Raw genomic sequence first — 16905 nt, 5'->3', positions numbered from 1 at the left:
AAATTTACAGGATACAGTCCTCTGTATCCTGTAAATTCACCTACCTAACAGGTATTATTACTATAACAGGTATTATTACTAACAGGTATTATTACTATAACACTTGAGTCCTCAGGAATGACGACATTCATGGGAGAAACGGTATACTTTGTTATGCCCATGGTACTGCTCATGTTTATAGGAGACGGATATCACTTTCTATCAGGTGGGCTGTCAGTTTGTTTGCAATTTTAAGTCGCAATTAAAAAAATTACTACCGTCACCCGTGAGCACTCGTAACACCGGAGAAATAACAGGTGTGCCCACTGACAAAAATAATATGCTCTTCTGTTGAAGGTTACGATGTCGTATAAGTTCGGAAACACTGCTGCAGAAAGTTTATTTCAAAGCGTGGTTGTACGTGGAAGAAAGTATACTTGATAATAAATAGTACAACAGATTTTAATTTTTATGTAGTAATAAATAGGTATTCTTTACAGCAAGTGTTTTTATCGCCTCTTCGTTAAGTTCACGAAAATCTGATGAAAATACTAATATTTCACTATTTTTTGTCTTGATACTGATTGTTGGGGAGCCGAATTTGAATACTTTGGATATTTTGAAGCTCCAAACACAGTCGGCTACACTAATGTCTATCTTTAAATCCGGACAATGACTGATGTTTGTGAATATACCCCCACGAGCCCAGCAGGTGGCGCTAGTTGTTCCTAATATACAATTTTAAATGAATTAAAAATGTATTATATTTCTTTTATAATCTGGTTGAGTGAAATGCAAATTTTTTTTACATTATCGTTTAAGATACAATGACATGTGAATATGGTCCATTATTTTTAAAGAACAGAATTGTTAGGAATATCATTCCTGTTTCTCGTTTTTATATATTTTAGTAATAAATGATAAGATATTGTAACTATCAAAATTAGAAATATAATTATAAAAACTAACCAAACGTAGGTTTTTTATTGTTACTATCAACAAACACATTCTTATACACGTAAGTACCAGGTAAGTACCGTCTCCTCAACCATGCCATACGCTTTATCTTCAACCTCCGCAAATTCGATCACATTTCTTTATATCGGTATATCTATTTCAACGTTAGAACTACTAATTGTATCTTAACTACTTAAGGAGTAAATTCCATTATCTTTTTGAATTATAATAATATTCCAATTATCTTTCCCTTCTCACCGTACTGTTTACTCTTCAAACTCTTTCCTCCTACATTCTTCACGACTCTGGAACACGCTTCCTGATGCCATTAAGAGAGTACAAATTTTCAAAAAAAGCTCACTTTTTATTTTTATCCGAGCATATTATTCCCAAATTCGATAATATAGTATATATCATATATGTGTAAGTATATTTGTTATTCATATATATTTATTCGTTTATATATGTAATTTTAGTATGTATGTATATCAATAATTAGTAGTACCGCATTCGAGTATTCTGACACTTCCCTATGGTTGACTGGGAGAGAATGCTTTTAGCATTAAGTCCGCCATGTACACATATTTGTACTAATGAATAAATAATTATAATAATAATCTTGGTAATGTCGATATTCATTCTATATCTATTTGTATACTAATTGTATTTAATAGAGCTATAATTATAATACATTTTACTCACAATACCATTTCAAAAATAACAATACAAATTATGAATAGTAAACTAGAAATGAAAACGATATATGCGGAATACAGCTTTATAATTTACTTTTTAAATTGCCCGTAGCATAGCATGTCATAGATAAAGATTTCTACCTACGGTACCGTAACATATAACGTACAAGTAAAGGAAATTTTATGGAAAAATTACTTGTTTGTTAGAATTATTTATTGCTTAAAACATTTATTTATTCGCACGTATTATTAACATTCTTGGTAATTCAGCCTTAGTTGACGTTTGGACGTCTTCTCTTTTTAGTTGTGCTAATGTCTAGGACACCTTTACCACCAAAATCTATTTGTTTTACCCTTGGCAATGAGCCTTTAATGTTATAACGGTTCCAGACGAAACAGCATACTCTAAGTGTATCTTTGCAGCCAGGTACTTCAGTGAGATAGTTGAATCCCGGGCAGAGATTTACGTTGATACAAATTCCGCCGAGTTGCCAGCAAGGTGTAGTTATCATCGACCCTTGAACACACGTTTGTAATAATAATTTAGTTTGGGATTTACACTAATATCCCCAGGGTTCATAGGTAAGCGTGTAATACGGGGGTGGTGTTATTATGGATAATATAATATAGGTGGGTACGTGTACTTGTTATGAGTTGATATTTACTTACAATTATGTTGCGGAATGTTCAAATTAGTCGATCTAATATTTATATTATGATTAATTGCTCATGTGCTCTGATTATTTGTTTCTAAATAAAGTATATTATAATTTTATTTAATTATATACTTTTTTCTCTTCTCCTCTACCCAGAGATTGTCTGGAAGAGATTGTTTTAGCGATAAGATCGCCTTGTGTATTTCATAAGGGTAATATATACCTATATATCTCTTTGTATTATTCTTTAAGTGGTGCAATAAAGAGTAAATAAATAAATAATTTTGATAGTCAGTCCGTGTACAGTTTGAGAAAGTCGAGAGATTTTTTGTGTTATACGTATGTATTATTCTTTACCTGGCACAATAAAGAGTATATAAATAAATTAACCAATAGGGCAAGTGATGTAGTAAGGATAGAAACATTTAGCACTTGGTTACTTCTAGTTGCTCCGTAAGGAACGAAGATAAAATTTATGGAAATATATAGACGGAGGTACAATGGTTTTAGCTATATCTACTACAATTACGTCGTTGGTTTTCAATCTAAAGCCAGTACAATCTCTAATAAAAGTAGCATGTGTGTAAAAGTGGAAATGTATGATCATCATGCGTCGTCTATGATTCCTTATCATAGGCGACGTATGATATTCTATGATGTAATTATGTTATTCATGTCTATAGGAGAGTACATTATCTAGTTTTCCGTAGTGTGACATATCAGCCTATAGTCAGTATCCATATTTTTTACTAGTAAATGATGTATACTTTTCATGTCCTCTTTATAGAATTAAAGTTTCTTTGTAAAACCTTTGCAAAAATAGCTTAAGACATTGCTAGTAATAGACGTCGTAAATATTATTTGTATGAAAACTAAGCGTGCTATAGATATGTTAGTAAACCCCATCTCGTACTAATGTCGTCTTTATTAAAAACTTTTTTAATATAAATTTTATATAAGAACTCCGACTCGAATAATCAGGTCGGAACTATTGAATCTGAATTATGGACAAAAATTTACACGCTAAATACATTTAGTGATATCTATTCAAATCTACGTCTACGGTTTGAACATTGATGGCTTTTAAAATTATAACCTATAAGTTATAAGGTTATTTACGAGTGTATTTAACGACGTGGTGACAGTAACCGGTACAATTCACGACCACAGTATTGATAAAGTCATTACTATTGCTTATTTAAATATAATTATTTGCACAAAAATGTATTAGGCATGTTTAAGGTAAAATTTTGAACAATCGTGTCTTACTAGGAGGAAAGAGAACTAGAATGGAATAGAAGGGACGTGAAGAGTAAATGAATTTGCAAATAATACAGTAACAACTTAGTTTTTCTTATGGTACCGGTTAAAAACTATAAATCAAATGATAATATAATGCTCTTATTACTTCACTGTAGACAGCTTGTAACTTGACTGTGGACGGTTTGTTATTTTTAATAATGTTTTAGTATCTAGATCCGAGAAAGTTGACTTAAAAAGAAAATTAAGATTGTGTTTCATAAAAAAACCGACTTCAGTTGTGGCAAAACCAGTCATTTTAATTTCAATACTAAACTATTGAATTGATTTTAATAAATTTCTATCTTTTATATCCTTTCAAATAAAAAAGATTTTCGAAATTGGTTTACACCTGACGGAGTAATGAAATGAAAGAATTATGAAGTACAATCATAAAAAATTCTAAATCGAATTGAGAACCTCCTTATTTTTTAAGTCAGTTGAAAAATACAGACAAATTGTGGATCAATCTGTTGACAATATTTGAAAATCGATAGACTTACTTCCATGTTGGTTTTATGTTAATTTTGTAATTATTAAAAGTTTTCTATACAGAGCAAAAACTGTTTGCTGCGAATTAAATATTAGATTTAAATGTTTTCAATCTAATATGTTTACAAAATATCTAGTCGTTTATTGATGTTTTGGTCTAATTAATATTGTTTTATTTTAGAGTAAAATGTAATTGATAAAAATTATAATGTGTTATCTACACTCACTGCGAGATTCTGAAACGAGACTTGAGAGCGCAGTATGATAAGCCAATAATTCCGCCCTCAAGTCTTCATATTCTTCATCTACAGACAGATCTAAATTTGCATCGTTTCTTAAACTTGTTATCAGGTTTGATCCCAGGTCACTGCCACTGTCAGCCGATTCTTCTCCTGATAAAACAACATGGTTTGAACAAATTATCAAATAAAGTAGCACCAAAATGTAACAGTTCTCTCGCATTGTAATCGTACTAAGCTTGATATCAATATATATGAAATGTTTGGAATGGTTTATTGATGCAAAATATATAAATTCTGGTGATAAGCCGCTGTACCGCGGGATTTCGCAATGAAGTAACGAGCAGTAGGTATTATGTACTTACTTCAGCAACTTTCCCGTGTTTCAGCATAACACTACCTATATTATTCATAATGAAGGTTTTAAAATATGAATTATTAGATAGATACCTATCGTCTATTCTGTCTATGATATGTATATGATATTAATCAATAAGTCATTGGTTTACATTAATAAAGTTTTTATTTTATTATTAGTTCATTATAAAAGTTTCTTTCTTTTACAAAACAAAACGTCAGTGTGGTTTTATTGCTAGTACTGAACAACTTCAATAAATATTTATTAGTTCTTTTTTAAACACAATGAATATATTGAACTAACACTTTTCACAGAAGGCGCTATAAACCAACCGCAATTTTGACACAATTCGATGTCGACATTGTTTATTCACCATTGTGTGTAATATAGAAAGGATGCAACTTCAGGTACGAGTAGATATATTACTATGTCCCCTCTACACGAGCGGTCAACTGAATTATTGAACCATACTCCGGCGAATCAATCGGACCTAAGCGAACCGGACCGCGCGACCTGCCTCTAAAAAGCCTTTTGCAAACGTTTGCTATTCGACGCCCTCAAAGATTTTACCTCACGTCGAATATCTATTCAAGCCGACAACTGACGAGCATTGTGGCATCGATGAGAAAAGTCAACTATTTCTCATCGATTTCGTTTACTGAAAGCGCTATTCATCACACGTAACTTGATAATAGTTCGATTGATCGGAAACTTTCTGAAGAGAGAGTGATTGTATTGTAATGGTAATACACTCACTGAAATAAAAATAATAATACATCTAATAATTTACGTCTAATATATTATAGAAAAATTTAAAGCCTTAATAATAATAATGATAATAAATAATTTTTATTCAAGTAAATTCAATGATTAGATGATGATGATTAAATTATATCTTAATTCAAAATGTATGTATTCACATCTTATTGCAATTATCAAGAAAGGCAGTCTCTAAAAAAATATGTAAAAGAGCACCAATTTCAAATCTTAAAATATAAAAGAATAAGTATTTCTTTCAAAGACAAATAATTAAATCCAGAACACTGAATAGATAGCAAGGCAAAATAATTTTTACAATCATCATTTAAAATTCTCATCTTGTAAGTAAAGCTTGTCTTTAGTAGTATAAATAAAACTATAAGAGCTTTGTAGACGAGTCCCTTGAACAAATATTTTATAAGTCTCACCAATGTACAGTTCCCTAGAGAAAACTTAAGTATGTAAATGGCCTTTGTAAGTAATCAATAGTTAGTTGTTAAGCGAAGTACGCAATGAAATTTTAATTTTTTAATGTCAGACCTGGATTGAAATAAGAACATTGAACTGATTGAAAAAAAAAAATCAATTTGAACGAGCCGATAAGAAATTTCAAGGAAACTTTGCTACATCATACACAAAGCTTTTAACAAACAAGGTCCGAGTATGGGCAAAGCTTCAAGATACATAATATTACAAACAAGTCTTTCAACCTTTTTAATAATTGAATATACGTGATACAGCATTCCTTTGTTGAACATGTAGCAATTTCAAGGCGCGTGGTAATGGCCGTTTCTTTGTCGCAGCTATTCTTGAGCGGTCACCCTCAGGATGATTACAATCATTCCACAAAGTAACGACGTAGCCATACAAACAGTCTTACTTTATTTTTACAGTTTGCTGTTTGTATAATATGGTATATCGATAATAAAATTTTGACAAGAAACACCACTTTAATTGAGCTCATTATATTTAAAATTAAGATATTCTACGAAGATGTTTTAGGGCAAATGAGATTATATTTAGATTTATCAAATTTAAGGTACTTGTATAAGCATAATGATAAAGGACGGCTATAAATAAATAAATAAAAATTAATGAATTGCCCATTCTATGCCGGGACCATAGAATATCGCGGCATAGAATGGGCCACCCCTTCCTTTTCTGTGGGTGTCGTAAGAGGAAACTAAGGGAGCTTAGTAGTTATGGGATGGGCAGCAGTGTCCCTTTTAATATATCACTTAAGATAAAGCTTAACCACGGTCGACAATCCACGTGCCAATCGTGGCAACTACTATCACCACCAATAGTTCTCTATTCTAGGTCTAAATTCAGCAGTGGAGAGTTAACGGCTGATATAATAATAAAAGATAAGAATGATTATTAATCGTCATTAAATTATTAAATAAAATATAATGCCCGCAGTTACAATATTGTGGTTGCGGCCGCATCTTTCTTGTTTTTATTAAGATCGTAAAAACGTATTTAATAGATTGTTTGATACTAACACTATACGAGTATAGAGCAAGACTTTATTCTTAACATATTCATGCAATAGTCTCTCAATTTATTAAGCTACATATCATTTGCATTCGATCGATTGTGATAAGTGAACAGATTTTAAATTAAACTAATACTTACTTAATTAGGTATGTATATTATGTACTGTATTATGGACCATTATAAAGTAAATGTAATATGTCAAAAAATAACTGTTCGGTTTGGTCGACTTTCACCGTTTATTGTATTTATTTTGTAAATTCGATGCCAAAATCCTTTAAACCATTCATAATTTGATTTATCTTATTAGTAAAGTGAGACTTTGTACTTTATAATAAAAATATAGGTCGTCTCATACCATTAAACATATAAAACAGTGTTCAATCAGTGTATCAATAGACATATTAAATAAGTAACTACCCTCCGTTCTCAATAATACCCAGTGGTGTTCAAATTGTTGAGTGTGAATAACAATAAACACTCAACTCTGCAAAATGTTTCCCTGTGCAAGATGCAATCTTCAGTCTACCGATGGAACTCTTTGTAGTGTCTGCAAACGTCGATTTGATTTTCCATGTGCTGGAATCACAGAGAGTGGATACCGTAAGCTCGGAGAAAGAAGACATTTCTGGCGTTGTACCGAATGTAAAACTAATACGCCTTCCGCTCCATCATCAAGGGCCCAATCACCATCAGTGCCCTCGATTGAAACTCTACATGAAGAACTCAAAAAAATCTCATTGCAGCTGTCACCTCTAGCATCATTAATCGCGGATGTTAAAACAATCAAATCCGATGTGACAAATTTGCAAAATGATGTCAAGGTAATCAAATCTGATGTAACAAGCCTTCAAAAATCAATTGAAATGGCTCATGAATCAATTAAGGATTATTCTACAACAATAAATTCTCTAGAAACTAGATTGAGGGTAGTTGAAGACAAAACTGAGTATATCTCTAAATTGGAGGCCGATATAACAAGAATTAATCAGCTGCTTAATGACAAGGAACAATGGTCGCGAGCAAATAATGTCGAGATTAGAGGTGTACCGCAAAAGAATAACGAAAATTTGTTTGATATTGCAATGAAAATAGGCAATGTTGCAGACTATGAGATAAATAAGTGTGATATTAACTTCATCACTAGAGTACCTTCTCGACAAAATAATGGGCCTAAGTCAATTGTTATGGCACTTAATAACAGGTATATTAAGGATAATTATGTTGCTGCAGTACGAAGGATGAAACACTTAAACCTGAACTCGCTTGGATTTGCTGGTGATGGGCGTTTCTATGTTGGCGACCATTTAACCGTTGAGAACAAACAACTCCTATCAAAGACCAAAAGTATCGCTCACGATAAAAAATTTCAATACGTATGGGTAAAGCATTCGAAAATAATGGTGAGAAAGTCGCCAACATCTCCAATAATCGTCATCAAGTCTGCAGGCGATCTTCTAAAATTAACCTAATTACTATTTTTTATATTGTGTTTGCATATATATCATTATTGTTTACATTTAGTGATGAAGTCATTTGTATGTATTTGGTGTGGCATGGCGACAGGTTGAGAACCGTTGGTACTTGTTTTTGTACTCTTATCGTGTGCCAACGTAATTCTAATGTACTCGGTGCATATCTGTCAGCATCATTTTTAAAATGTGTGTTTTGTTTTGTGTATGGATACACTTGCTATATGTTGTTGTTTGTCATGCGGTTTGTGTGGTTATCAGTGGTCTTGCAACATAGTGACCATTATGCATATTACGAGAACGCTTGCATCGACGTTTTATTTACTTTACTGAGACTCTTAGTAACAAATGTGAAACTTTATGATAATGTGCAGGTATTGTTAGGATTTTTATTTAAACTATTATTTTACTCGTACTATAGCGATTATGAAATGTGTGGCGGTATAGTTATGCTCGATAGCAAACTACAACACGGACTACCGTCAAATAACCAGGAAATGTCAATAATTCTATTTTTAAATGGTTATACTTACGATTATTTAGGTATTTTAATTAGTGAATTATTAACCTTAAGTCATTTCAGTGATTTGTGTAGTATCTACCTAGATAAGGGACTGTCAATAATGTATTCAGAATACTACTTTTATTATTATTACTTATTTCATTGTACCTGGACGCCCGCTGACAATGCTTGTACATTGTTTTTATACAACTATATTTATAATATTAATGGTAGTTCTATCCCTTTCATCGTAATTTATTCAATATTAACACATCAAGTGAAAACATATACATTTATTTTATTCTTATTGTTATATAATTATTTTATTTATCATTCACCGTAACACTTAATATTTATTATCAGAACGCTCGCGGCCTACGCAGTAAGACTAGCACATTTAAGAGGAACCTAATGCTTAACAACTATGACGTGATTTCTATCACAGAAACTTGGCTATTGGAGGGGATAAAGGATGGGGAGCTCTTTGATGATAGATATTTGGTTTGGAGACGTGACCGTGACTATGTTCTGAGGGAACAGAATCGCGGTGGGGGTGTACTACTAGCGGTCCGAAGGGAATTTGCGGCGATAGAACGATGCGAGTGGCGATCCTCAGCGGAGGATATTTGGGTCACTCTTAATCTAAAAAATATAAACTCTTCACAAGTTATCAGGATTCATCTCTGTACATTATACCTTTGTGCTCAGAATCTAGGTAATTCCTTTAACACTCAATTAAATTTATTTTCCGAAAGCTTATTTAATATTGTAAATAACTCCATAAATGATAAATTTATACTAATGGGCGACTTTAATCTAAGTAACGTAGGATGGCTTCAAGATGATGGTAATTTAAAGCCAATTGGCATGACAGGGGAAAGTCAGGTTAGCTTCTTTGATACAATAAACCAATGCGGTTTATTCCAGTTTAACAACCACCTTAATTCTGGTGGTAGAATTTTGGATTTGGTATATTCTAATGACTTTCTTGAGGTTCAACACTGCTTGGCACCGCTTGTACCAGAGGATCCCCATCATAAATCCTTACAAATATCTTTGAGTATTAGAAAGGTGTCATATTTACCAAGTGCCTCAAGAGTGAAGTACTGCTTCAACACGGGTGACTATGACGCCATCTGCACGGAACTCGATGGCATTTCTTGGTGTAATATTCTGGACAGTTGTCCTCTTGATAGCGCGGTTACTTTATTTTACAAAAACATCTATGCGTTACGGGACAAACATATACCTAAAAAAATTATTAGAAACGACGGATTCCCAAAATGGTATAGCGCTGCTCTCAAAAAATTCTTAGAGAGAAACACAAGTACTGGCGAAAGTATAAAAATTATGGTAATATAAGTGACTATCACTCTTTTACTTTGTTAAGGAAAAGAGCGAAGAAGATTGAGTGTGATTGTTATAATAAGTTCATACAAAAAACTGAAAACGCTATAGTTAAAAATCCCAAATCGTTTTGGACGTATATAAATAGCCTAAATACTGATAACAATGTCTTACCGTCGATAATGACGTACAACAACCAAACGTTAGATTCAGCTCAAGCAATATGTGACGGCTTTGCTTCTTGTTTCCTTACAAACTTTCTTCCTTCTGATCCTTCCAATTTGTCACTTTCACTACCGTTTACCTCAGATTCCTCTGGCATTGGTGATGTCATGATAGATAACAGTGAACTTTTAAAATTACTCAATGATATTGATGTACGTATGGGTGCTGGCCCTGATGATGTATCCCCGTTGCTGATCGCTCGCTGTGCTAAGAGTTTATGTTTACCACTTTCCATTCTATTCCAAAGATCGCTAAGAGAAGGTATCGTTCCGGATATATGGAAAAAAACATACATAGTTCCTATACATAAAAAAGGATCAAAATCGCAAATTGAAAACTTTAGGCCTATCTCTAAATTATGTCATTTTGCTAAAATCTTGGAAAAAATTGTCCACAGGCAACTCTATCATGCACTTAACAAATCCTTTATCATAGATCAACATGGTTTTATCAAAGGGCGATCCACAGTAACCAATTTACTTTCAAGTAATGAATATATCTCCTCAGCTATGGATATAGGTGATCAGGTGGATGCCATATTTACGGATTATAGTAAATGCTTCGATAGAATTGACCATCTGATACTTCTTCAAAAATTACAACTGGCCGGTATTCATGGCAACCTTTTTCGATGGTTTTCATCATATATTAACAACAGAACTCAGGCTGTGACCCTTAAAGGATATATCTCATGCTGGCATCGGATACCCTCCGGTGTTCCGCAGGGATCGATCCTGGGTCCTCTATTGTTTGTTATCTTTATAAACGATATAAAGTCGTATTTCCACTACTCTACTATCTTGTTATTTGCTGATGATATGAAAATATTGGCTAGAGTACATGACATAAGCGACTGCCTACATCTACAAGAAGACCTTAAACATTTTGATAGATATTGTACGATTAATAAATTAGATTTGAACATAAGCAAGTGTCACATAATTTCTTACACGCGCAAAACGGTTCCTTTAAAATTTAATTATACATTGAAAGGTTCGCAGCTAGTAAGGGTTGATCATGTCAGGGATCTAGGGATCACGCATGATGCTAAACTCCTATTCGATATTCATATTGACAATATTGTAAATAAAGCATCAAGAATGCTCGGTTTTGTTATTAGGTCCTCCGCCAATTTCAATAGTTTGAAACCTATTAAGGTTCTGTATTGTTCTTATGTGCGTAGTTTACTCGAGTACGCTTCTCAGGTGTGGAATCCGTGTTATAATGTATATATTAATAGGATAGAATCCATTCAGAGGAGATTCATGAAGTACTTGCAATACAAGGCGCGAACTGATGATCCCAACTACGAATCCAGGTGTAAGCGATTTCATTTTTTACCTCTTGCAACTAGAAGGGATATAGCAGATGTAATATTGCTAGTCAGTATCGCAAGAGGTGATATTAATTGTCCTGAACTGGTTCAAAATATAAACCTTTTTGTTCCTACTAGAAATCGTAGGAAAACACCGTGTTTGTATGTACCGCGTTACAGAACCAACTTTAGGCGAAATTCATATTTCTGCAGAGCTCCAGTTAAGTTTAACAAATTATTGTTTGACCATGATATTGATCTGTTCCACACAAAGCCGCATGCAATTAAATTGCAGGTGGCAAAATCATTCTTTGGTTCTCGCCCTGCTGAGCACCTAATTGACTATTTTAGTAACGTTGTTTTGCTTTGTATTACTTTTGTTTTGTTATTATATATCAAGCTAAAGGATGTCTCATCAAAATTTATAACTTTTTAATTATTATAGATGTATATATGTATGCGTGTGTATGTGTATGTGTGTGTGTGTATATGTATATATGTGTATGTGTATGTATATATATGTGTATGAATGTATGTATGTATGTGTATGTATGTATTTTGCATATATAAAAACCGATCATTGTCATCACGCAAATGTGAAAACGATTCATGGCTTAACATAGATATAAATTTGATTATGTATTGACTGTAATTCAGCTGTACGTTTTCCAAAAAATAAATAAATAAATAAATAAATAAATAAATAAATATGTCGCTGAAATCCGTTTAGACGTTTGATCGCGGTGATTTTTTCATAAAAAATCTCATTGTACAGAGTTCGACCCTTATGATTTTATTATCCGGAGTACCTATTGATTTCACGATTTATTATAGCTGGCGAGGTCTTTCTTTATAAAGAGTTTTAATCTATATTGAGAATTCTCTTTGGCTGATCGATTGCTTCTATATATGCAGTTTAGATAATTTTTATTTTTTACTACAAAATATACTCTAGGTGTGATACTATTGTAGATATTATGTTATTTATATATACAATGAAATAATTTCGATTAGTGGAATCTTTATAAAAAACCTGTCAAGTATTTTAGAGCCTTCCATACCGACCTAACAGCTGAATTCATCATATACCATATGAGTATACGTATGAGAGAGCCAAAAGTTTTTGCTACTTTGTCGACTCATTTTTAATTGAAAATGGGAATAATGAACAGAGAAATTTTGATTGATTGGGTTGGTCACATTAGTCCAAAAACTACTTCCAACTAACGTTGTCTATTTTACACCAATTTTTATAATGCTTTTTGCAGTTTAATATGTTAATATAGAGTAACGTTGTTTTTATTCAGTGTTGAAAGTAATTTGATTAAACATTTCCTAGATCAGGTCGATATTTATAATATTTTTCTAATCCTAACTAATACGAATATTATGAATGCGAAAGTGGGTTTGTTTGTTACCTTTTCACGCCTAAACCGTTGAATCAACTACGATGAATCTTGTTATAAAGATAGATCTGATCCTGGAGACTGTTAAAGGCTACTTTTTTTGGAAAAACTTATATAAGGTGGGGGTTGAGGAGGCATAATTTTTGTATGAAACTTTTTATTGCGTCATCTCATTTACTTCAAAGATTGCAGAATTTGTTAGCTATGTGACCAGTCCATTGCCACTTCAGCTTGCTTATCCTTCGAACAGTGCCAGTCACTGCACAGTAAATATCGGGCAAACATAGTAATATATTTACTAGGGGGACTTACTAATGGGACTAGAGGTCCTATTGCTAACAATATATCTTATCAGGTCGACTTCCACGCGGTTCTCCCTGGAAACCATCTTGACTGTTTTTTATGAATTCATCATTATGGGTCAACTGACCTGTTTTCATCTCCACATATCATCCCTCGCTGGTGTCCTGCCAGTGCCTGTTAGCGCAGGCGTGTATTGTTTATAATTCATAATTATGAATATACATACATACATATTTATTTTTTCAAATTAGTCCATAAAGGGGCTAGATTTATTTTTTTCTCTACCAAAAGCTATTATAATATAAATATAATATGTCCGTGTTGCTTATAAATTAATATACATGTATTAATTAAAATGGCGTTCATTTTCAATATTGATTTGAAAAAGAAAACATATTTAATGTCTAATCTTATGTATAAATTAAAATATTCAATAAAAATATGCATCAATTAACGAATCATTGTGCACTGTTTATCTCATTTATTAAATATATTCAAAAGAATTTTGTATAGTTTTTATTTTTCAATTTAACCATATAAATTTCTTCCCCATACTTATTACTATCATTATCTGTACATACTTGTAATCCGATTTATGCATACATGGATAAAAAAAGTGACATGTTTTTCGCGAAATATTTATACGAAGACGTTTCATCTATGTAATCTTTTTTTTATATACCACTGAGGTGGCAAATAAGCATACGGTCCACCTGATGGTAAGAGGTTACCGTAGCCTATGAACGCCTGCAATACCAGAGGTATTACGCGCGCGTTGCCGACCCTGAAGAAACCTCTTTACCCCACTTTTGAAGAACCCCATGCTATAGTCTCTTGGGAAAACCTTGGCAGCGAGCTCATTCCATAACCTGAGTGTTCGTGGGAGAAAGCATCTCTGAAACCGCGTTGTACGCGACTATTTAGGCTGTAAAGTATGAGGGTGAACTCCCTGTCGATGGCGAGCCGTACGATGATAAAAAATGGCCGTAGGCATCATATTGAATAATTCCTCTGAGCACAATCCGTTGTATAAGCAGTAGAACACGCAGAGTGAGGCAAAATCTCTCCTAAAACTTAAGGGTTCGATACCGCTTGCAAGCCTGGGATCATCGACAATTCTCATAGCGCGTCGTTGCACTGAGTCGAAGGGTTCAAGCTGGTATCTAGGTGCTCCCGCCCATAAGTGACAGCAATACTCCATATCTGTGCCATGACATACGATTTCACGATCTATATTTAAATATTTTCAAATGAATTTTTGTATTTTAAGTGTTTTCTATTTTCAGTAAGATTTTACATCGATGTGTGAAGTACGTTCATGAAAGATATCACTTTTTGCAAAGCAAAATCTATTTGTGTAGATTAATTTTTAATTCTTTTTCTTTATAAAATATTTATAAAACGTTTGTTACGCGATTAAATAGAGCTACAATTAATCATTTATGAAATGACACCCCAGCTGTGTTTTAAACGTAAACAACAAAGTTTTGGCTTTGGCTAATTCGCTTTTACAGCAGTTTTAATTGTGCCGACTCGATTTTTGACAGCTAATTGTGGTTTAAGACAAATGAATAATACTGCTAATAATATCTACAAAAAGATAAATATTAACTTTTAATTTCGCTGAGGTAATTTGTACCTAGTAATTATAGACATGCAACACTGTTGAAATATCTGTCTGATTAATGAAGCACTATGTAAATATGATATCAATAACTCCAGACATTTTTATTGCGATAAGGTCATTTCTTATTATTATTATTGAGTAACAACATTTCCTATTTTGTCACTTAATAATAATTAATAGTAATAGTATTAATAAATATATGTGTTCAGCTAATTACAACTTACTGCATGAAAATTTGTCAACCAATAAAATAACTTTTTTCTTTTTATTTAGAATATAAACAATTGTATAATATGTTACTTAAAATATTGCTTAAATATATGTATATTTGTAGAAGAAATATCACTATGAATATTTTCTACCATAAATACTAATTATAAAAAGAAAAACTCGGTTGTATTAATAGATATAATAGTATCATAAAAAATCTACTCGTACGTTATTTCTTTTTATAAGAAACTGCCGACGATTAAGTAAGATTTCATAGCATATCTTGAAGGTGGCACGTTCTTTTGCATATGTTTTAGAATCCCTCAGTGCAAATGAACGAAAAGACAAAAGCGCTACATACATGGGATGATCTGTTAACATAGGTGATTGCAGTTGATTATTTAACTCAATACAATGAAACATTTGATTCAATAGCAAATTTCTTTAGCTTAAAGAATGAATACAAAATTGACTGAATAAAATATCATAAGAAGACTTTGTTCGGTAACATTTATGATTAGTAACTGTAAGAAATTTGTGCAGTACCATCTCCAGATGGTTACTGTATTTATAGTAAAATAGATTACAAATAACTGTAGTATTAAAGGCGAGATCTAATGAAATAAATAAAAAAAAATATATAATAAGTCGGATTCTTAAATGTCGCAAGACCTTAGAACAAACCCATATAAATGGTAGGCGTTATTTATACCTTACTATATAGATATACAAAAGATTACATAGTAATTGAGGAACAAGCTTATATATTAACCTATATATATATAAATAATGTTCAGAGAGATCAAGTGCAATTTGACGAAATAGTTAAATCTCTGAAACAGGAGTTCGTATAGTTGTGAAAGTGCATAAAACAATAGATGTATCTGGGATGTATTAATTTTATATAATGTTCTGGGTTTTTGAAAACAGTTTAATAAAAACAATTTCACCATGCATGAAGCTAGTATTGAAAAATAAAAGTGATTTGAGTAGTTTTTAGGTCATAAGTTTTTGTTGATACGTTTCTTTGTCACCTTAACGACAGCGTGCAGCTGGGTGGCAGCAGCTCATTCTTTTAGTCACCTTGTTGAAATAGATATATCTAAGACAGCGAACATTTGATTTATTTGTAAATACTCGTATTTCGCAATAAAATGTAGGCAGTGTCCGTCTAAATAAAGAATTCAAAGCGAATTTAACCGGAATTTTCGTATTATGTACCTACGCATTTCCATATTTGATATACAAAAGCTCATCTAATTTTTAAGCATTCCATATAAAAGTTTTATGACGCTTTGAATATAAATTGTTGAAATAAAATATTAGGCAACTTTTAATGTGTGCAAATTGGATCCCAATAGAAAATAAGAAAAGCGTTTCCTAATTTTTATATTAATATATTTCAAATTTTTTCACAAATTGGGCTGATTAAAAAATTTACAAAATGGAATATTCGACTTCTTAGAATTGCACGTTGTTATTTCAAAATTTTTTAAGTGACTACATATAGGAAAGGTTAGCAGTTCTACATTTTTTATGTTCGTGACTATATTTAAATTTTTGCTAA

The 16905-nt window shown here is 32.2% G+C and overlaps 3 protein-coding genes across 6 annotated transcripts in view; 1 reads left to right on the top strand and 2 right to left on the bottom strand.

Annotated features, from left to right (window-relative positions):
• The window catches only part of LOC113522961 (gamma-aminobutyric acid type B receptor subunit 1), a 212579-nt gene that overhangs the window by 90279 nt on the left and 105395 nt on the right, over positions 1–16905 (bottom strand). The window lies entirely within an intron of this gene.
• LOC113517915 (uncharacterized) lies at positions 1833–4633 on the bottom strand. The gene is made up of 2 exons (XM_026902660.3): positions 4306–4633; positions 1833–2148 (listed from the first exon to the last, which is right to left on the bottom strand). Exons 1-2 carry the CDS (start codon positions 4538–4540, stop codon positions 1904–1906), a joined length of 480 nt encoding a protein of 159 aa, XP_026758461.2. The 5' UTR covers positions 4541–4633; the 3' UTR covers positions 1833–1903.
• Positions 7129–8445, top strand: LOC128201282 (uncharacterized). Its single transcript, XM_052897781.1, has one exon. The coding sequence runs from the start codon at positions 7426–7428 to the stop codon at positions 8401–8403; it is 978 nt and encodes a 325-aa protein (XP_052753741.1). The 5' UTR covers positions 7129–7425; the 3' UTR covers positions 8404–8445.

The sequence above is a fragment of the Galleria mellonella genome, unplaced genomic scaffold, assembly GCF_026898425.1.
Source record: "Galleria mellonella isolate WM207_F2 unplaced genomic scaffold, CSIRO_AGI_GalMel_v1 utg38, whole genome shotgun sequence".
In the NCBI taxonomy this organism is placed as follows: Eukaryota; Metazoa; Arthropoda; class Insecta; order Lepidoptera; family Pyralidae; genus Galleria; species Galleria mellonella.
This window is presented reverse-complemented; position numbering and strand designations above follow the sequence as displayed.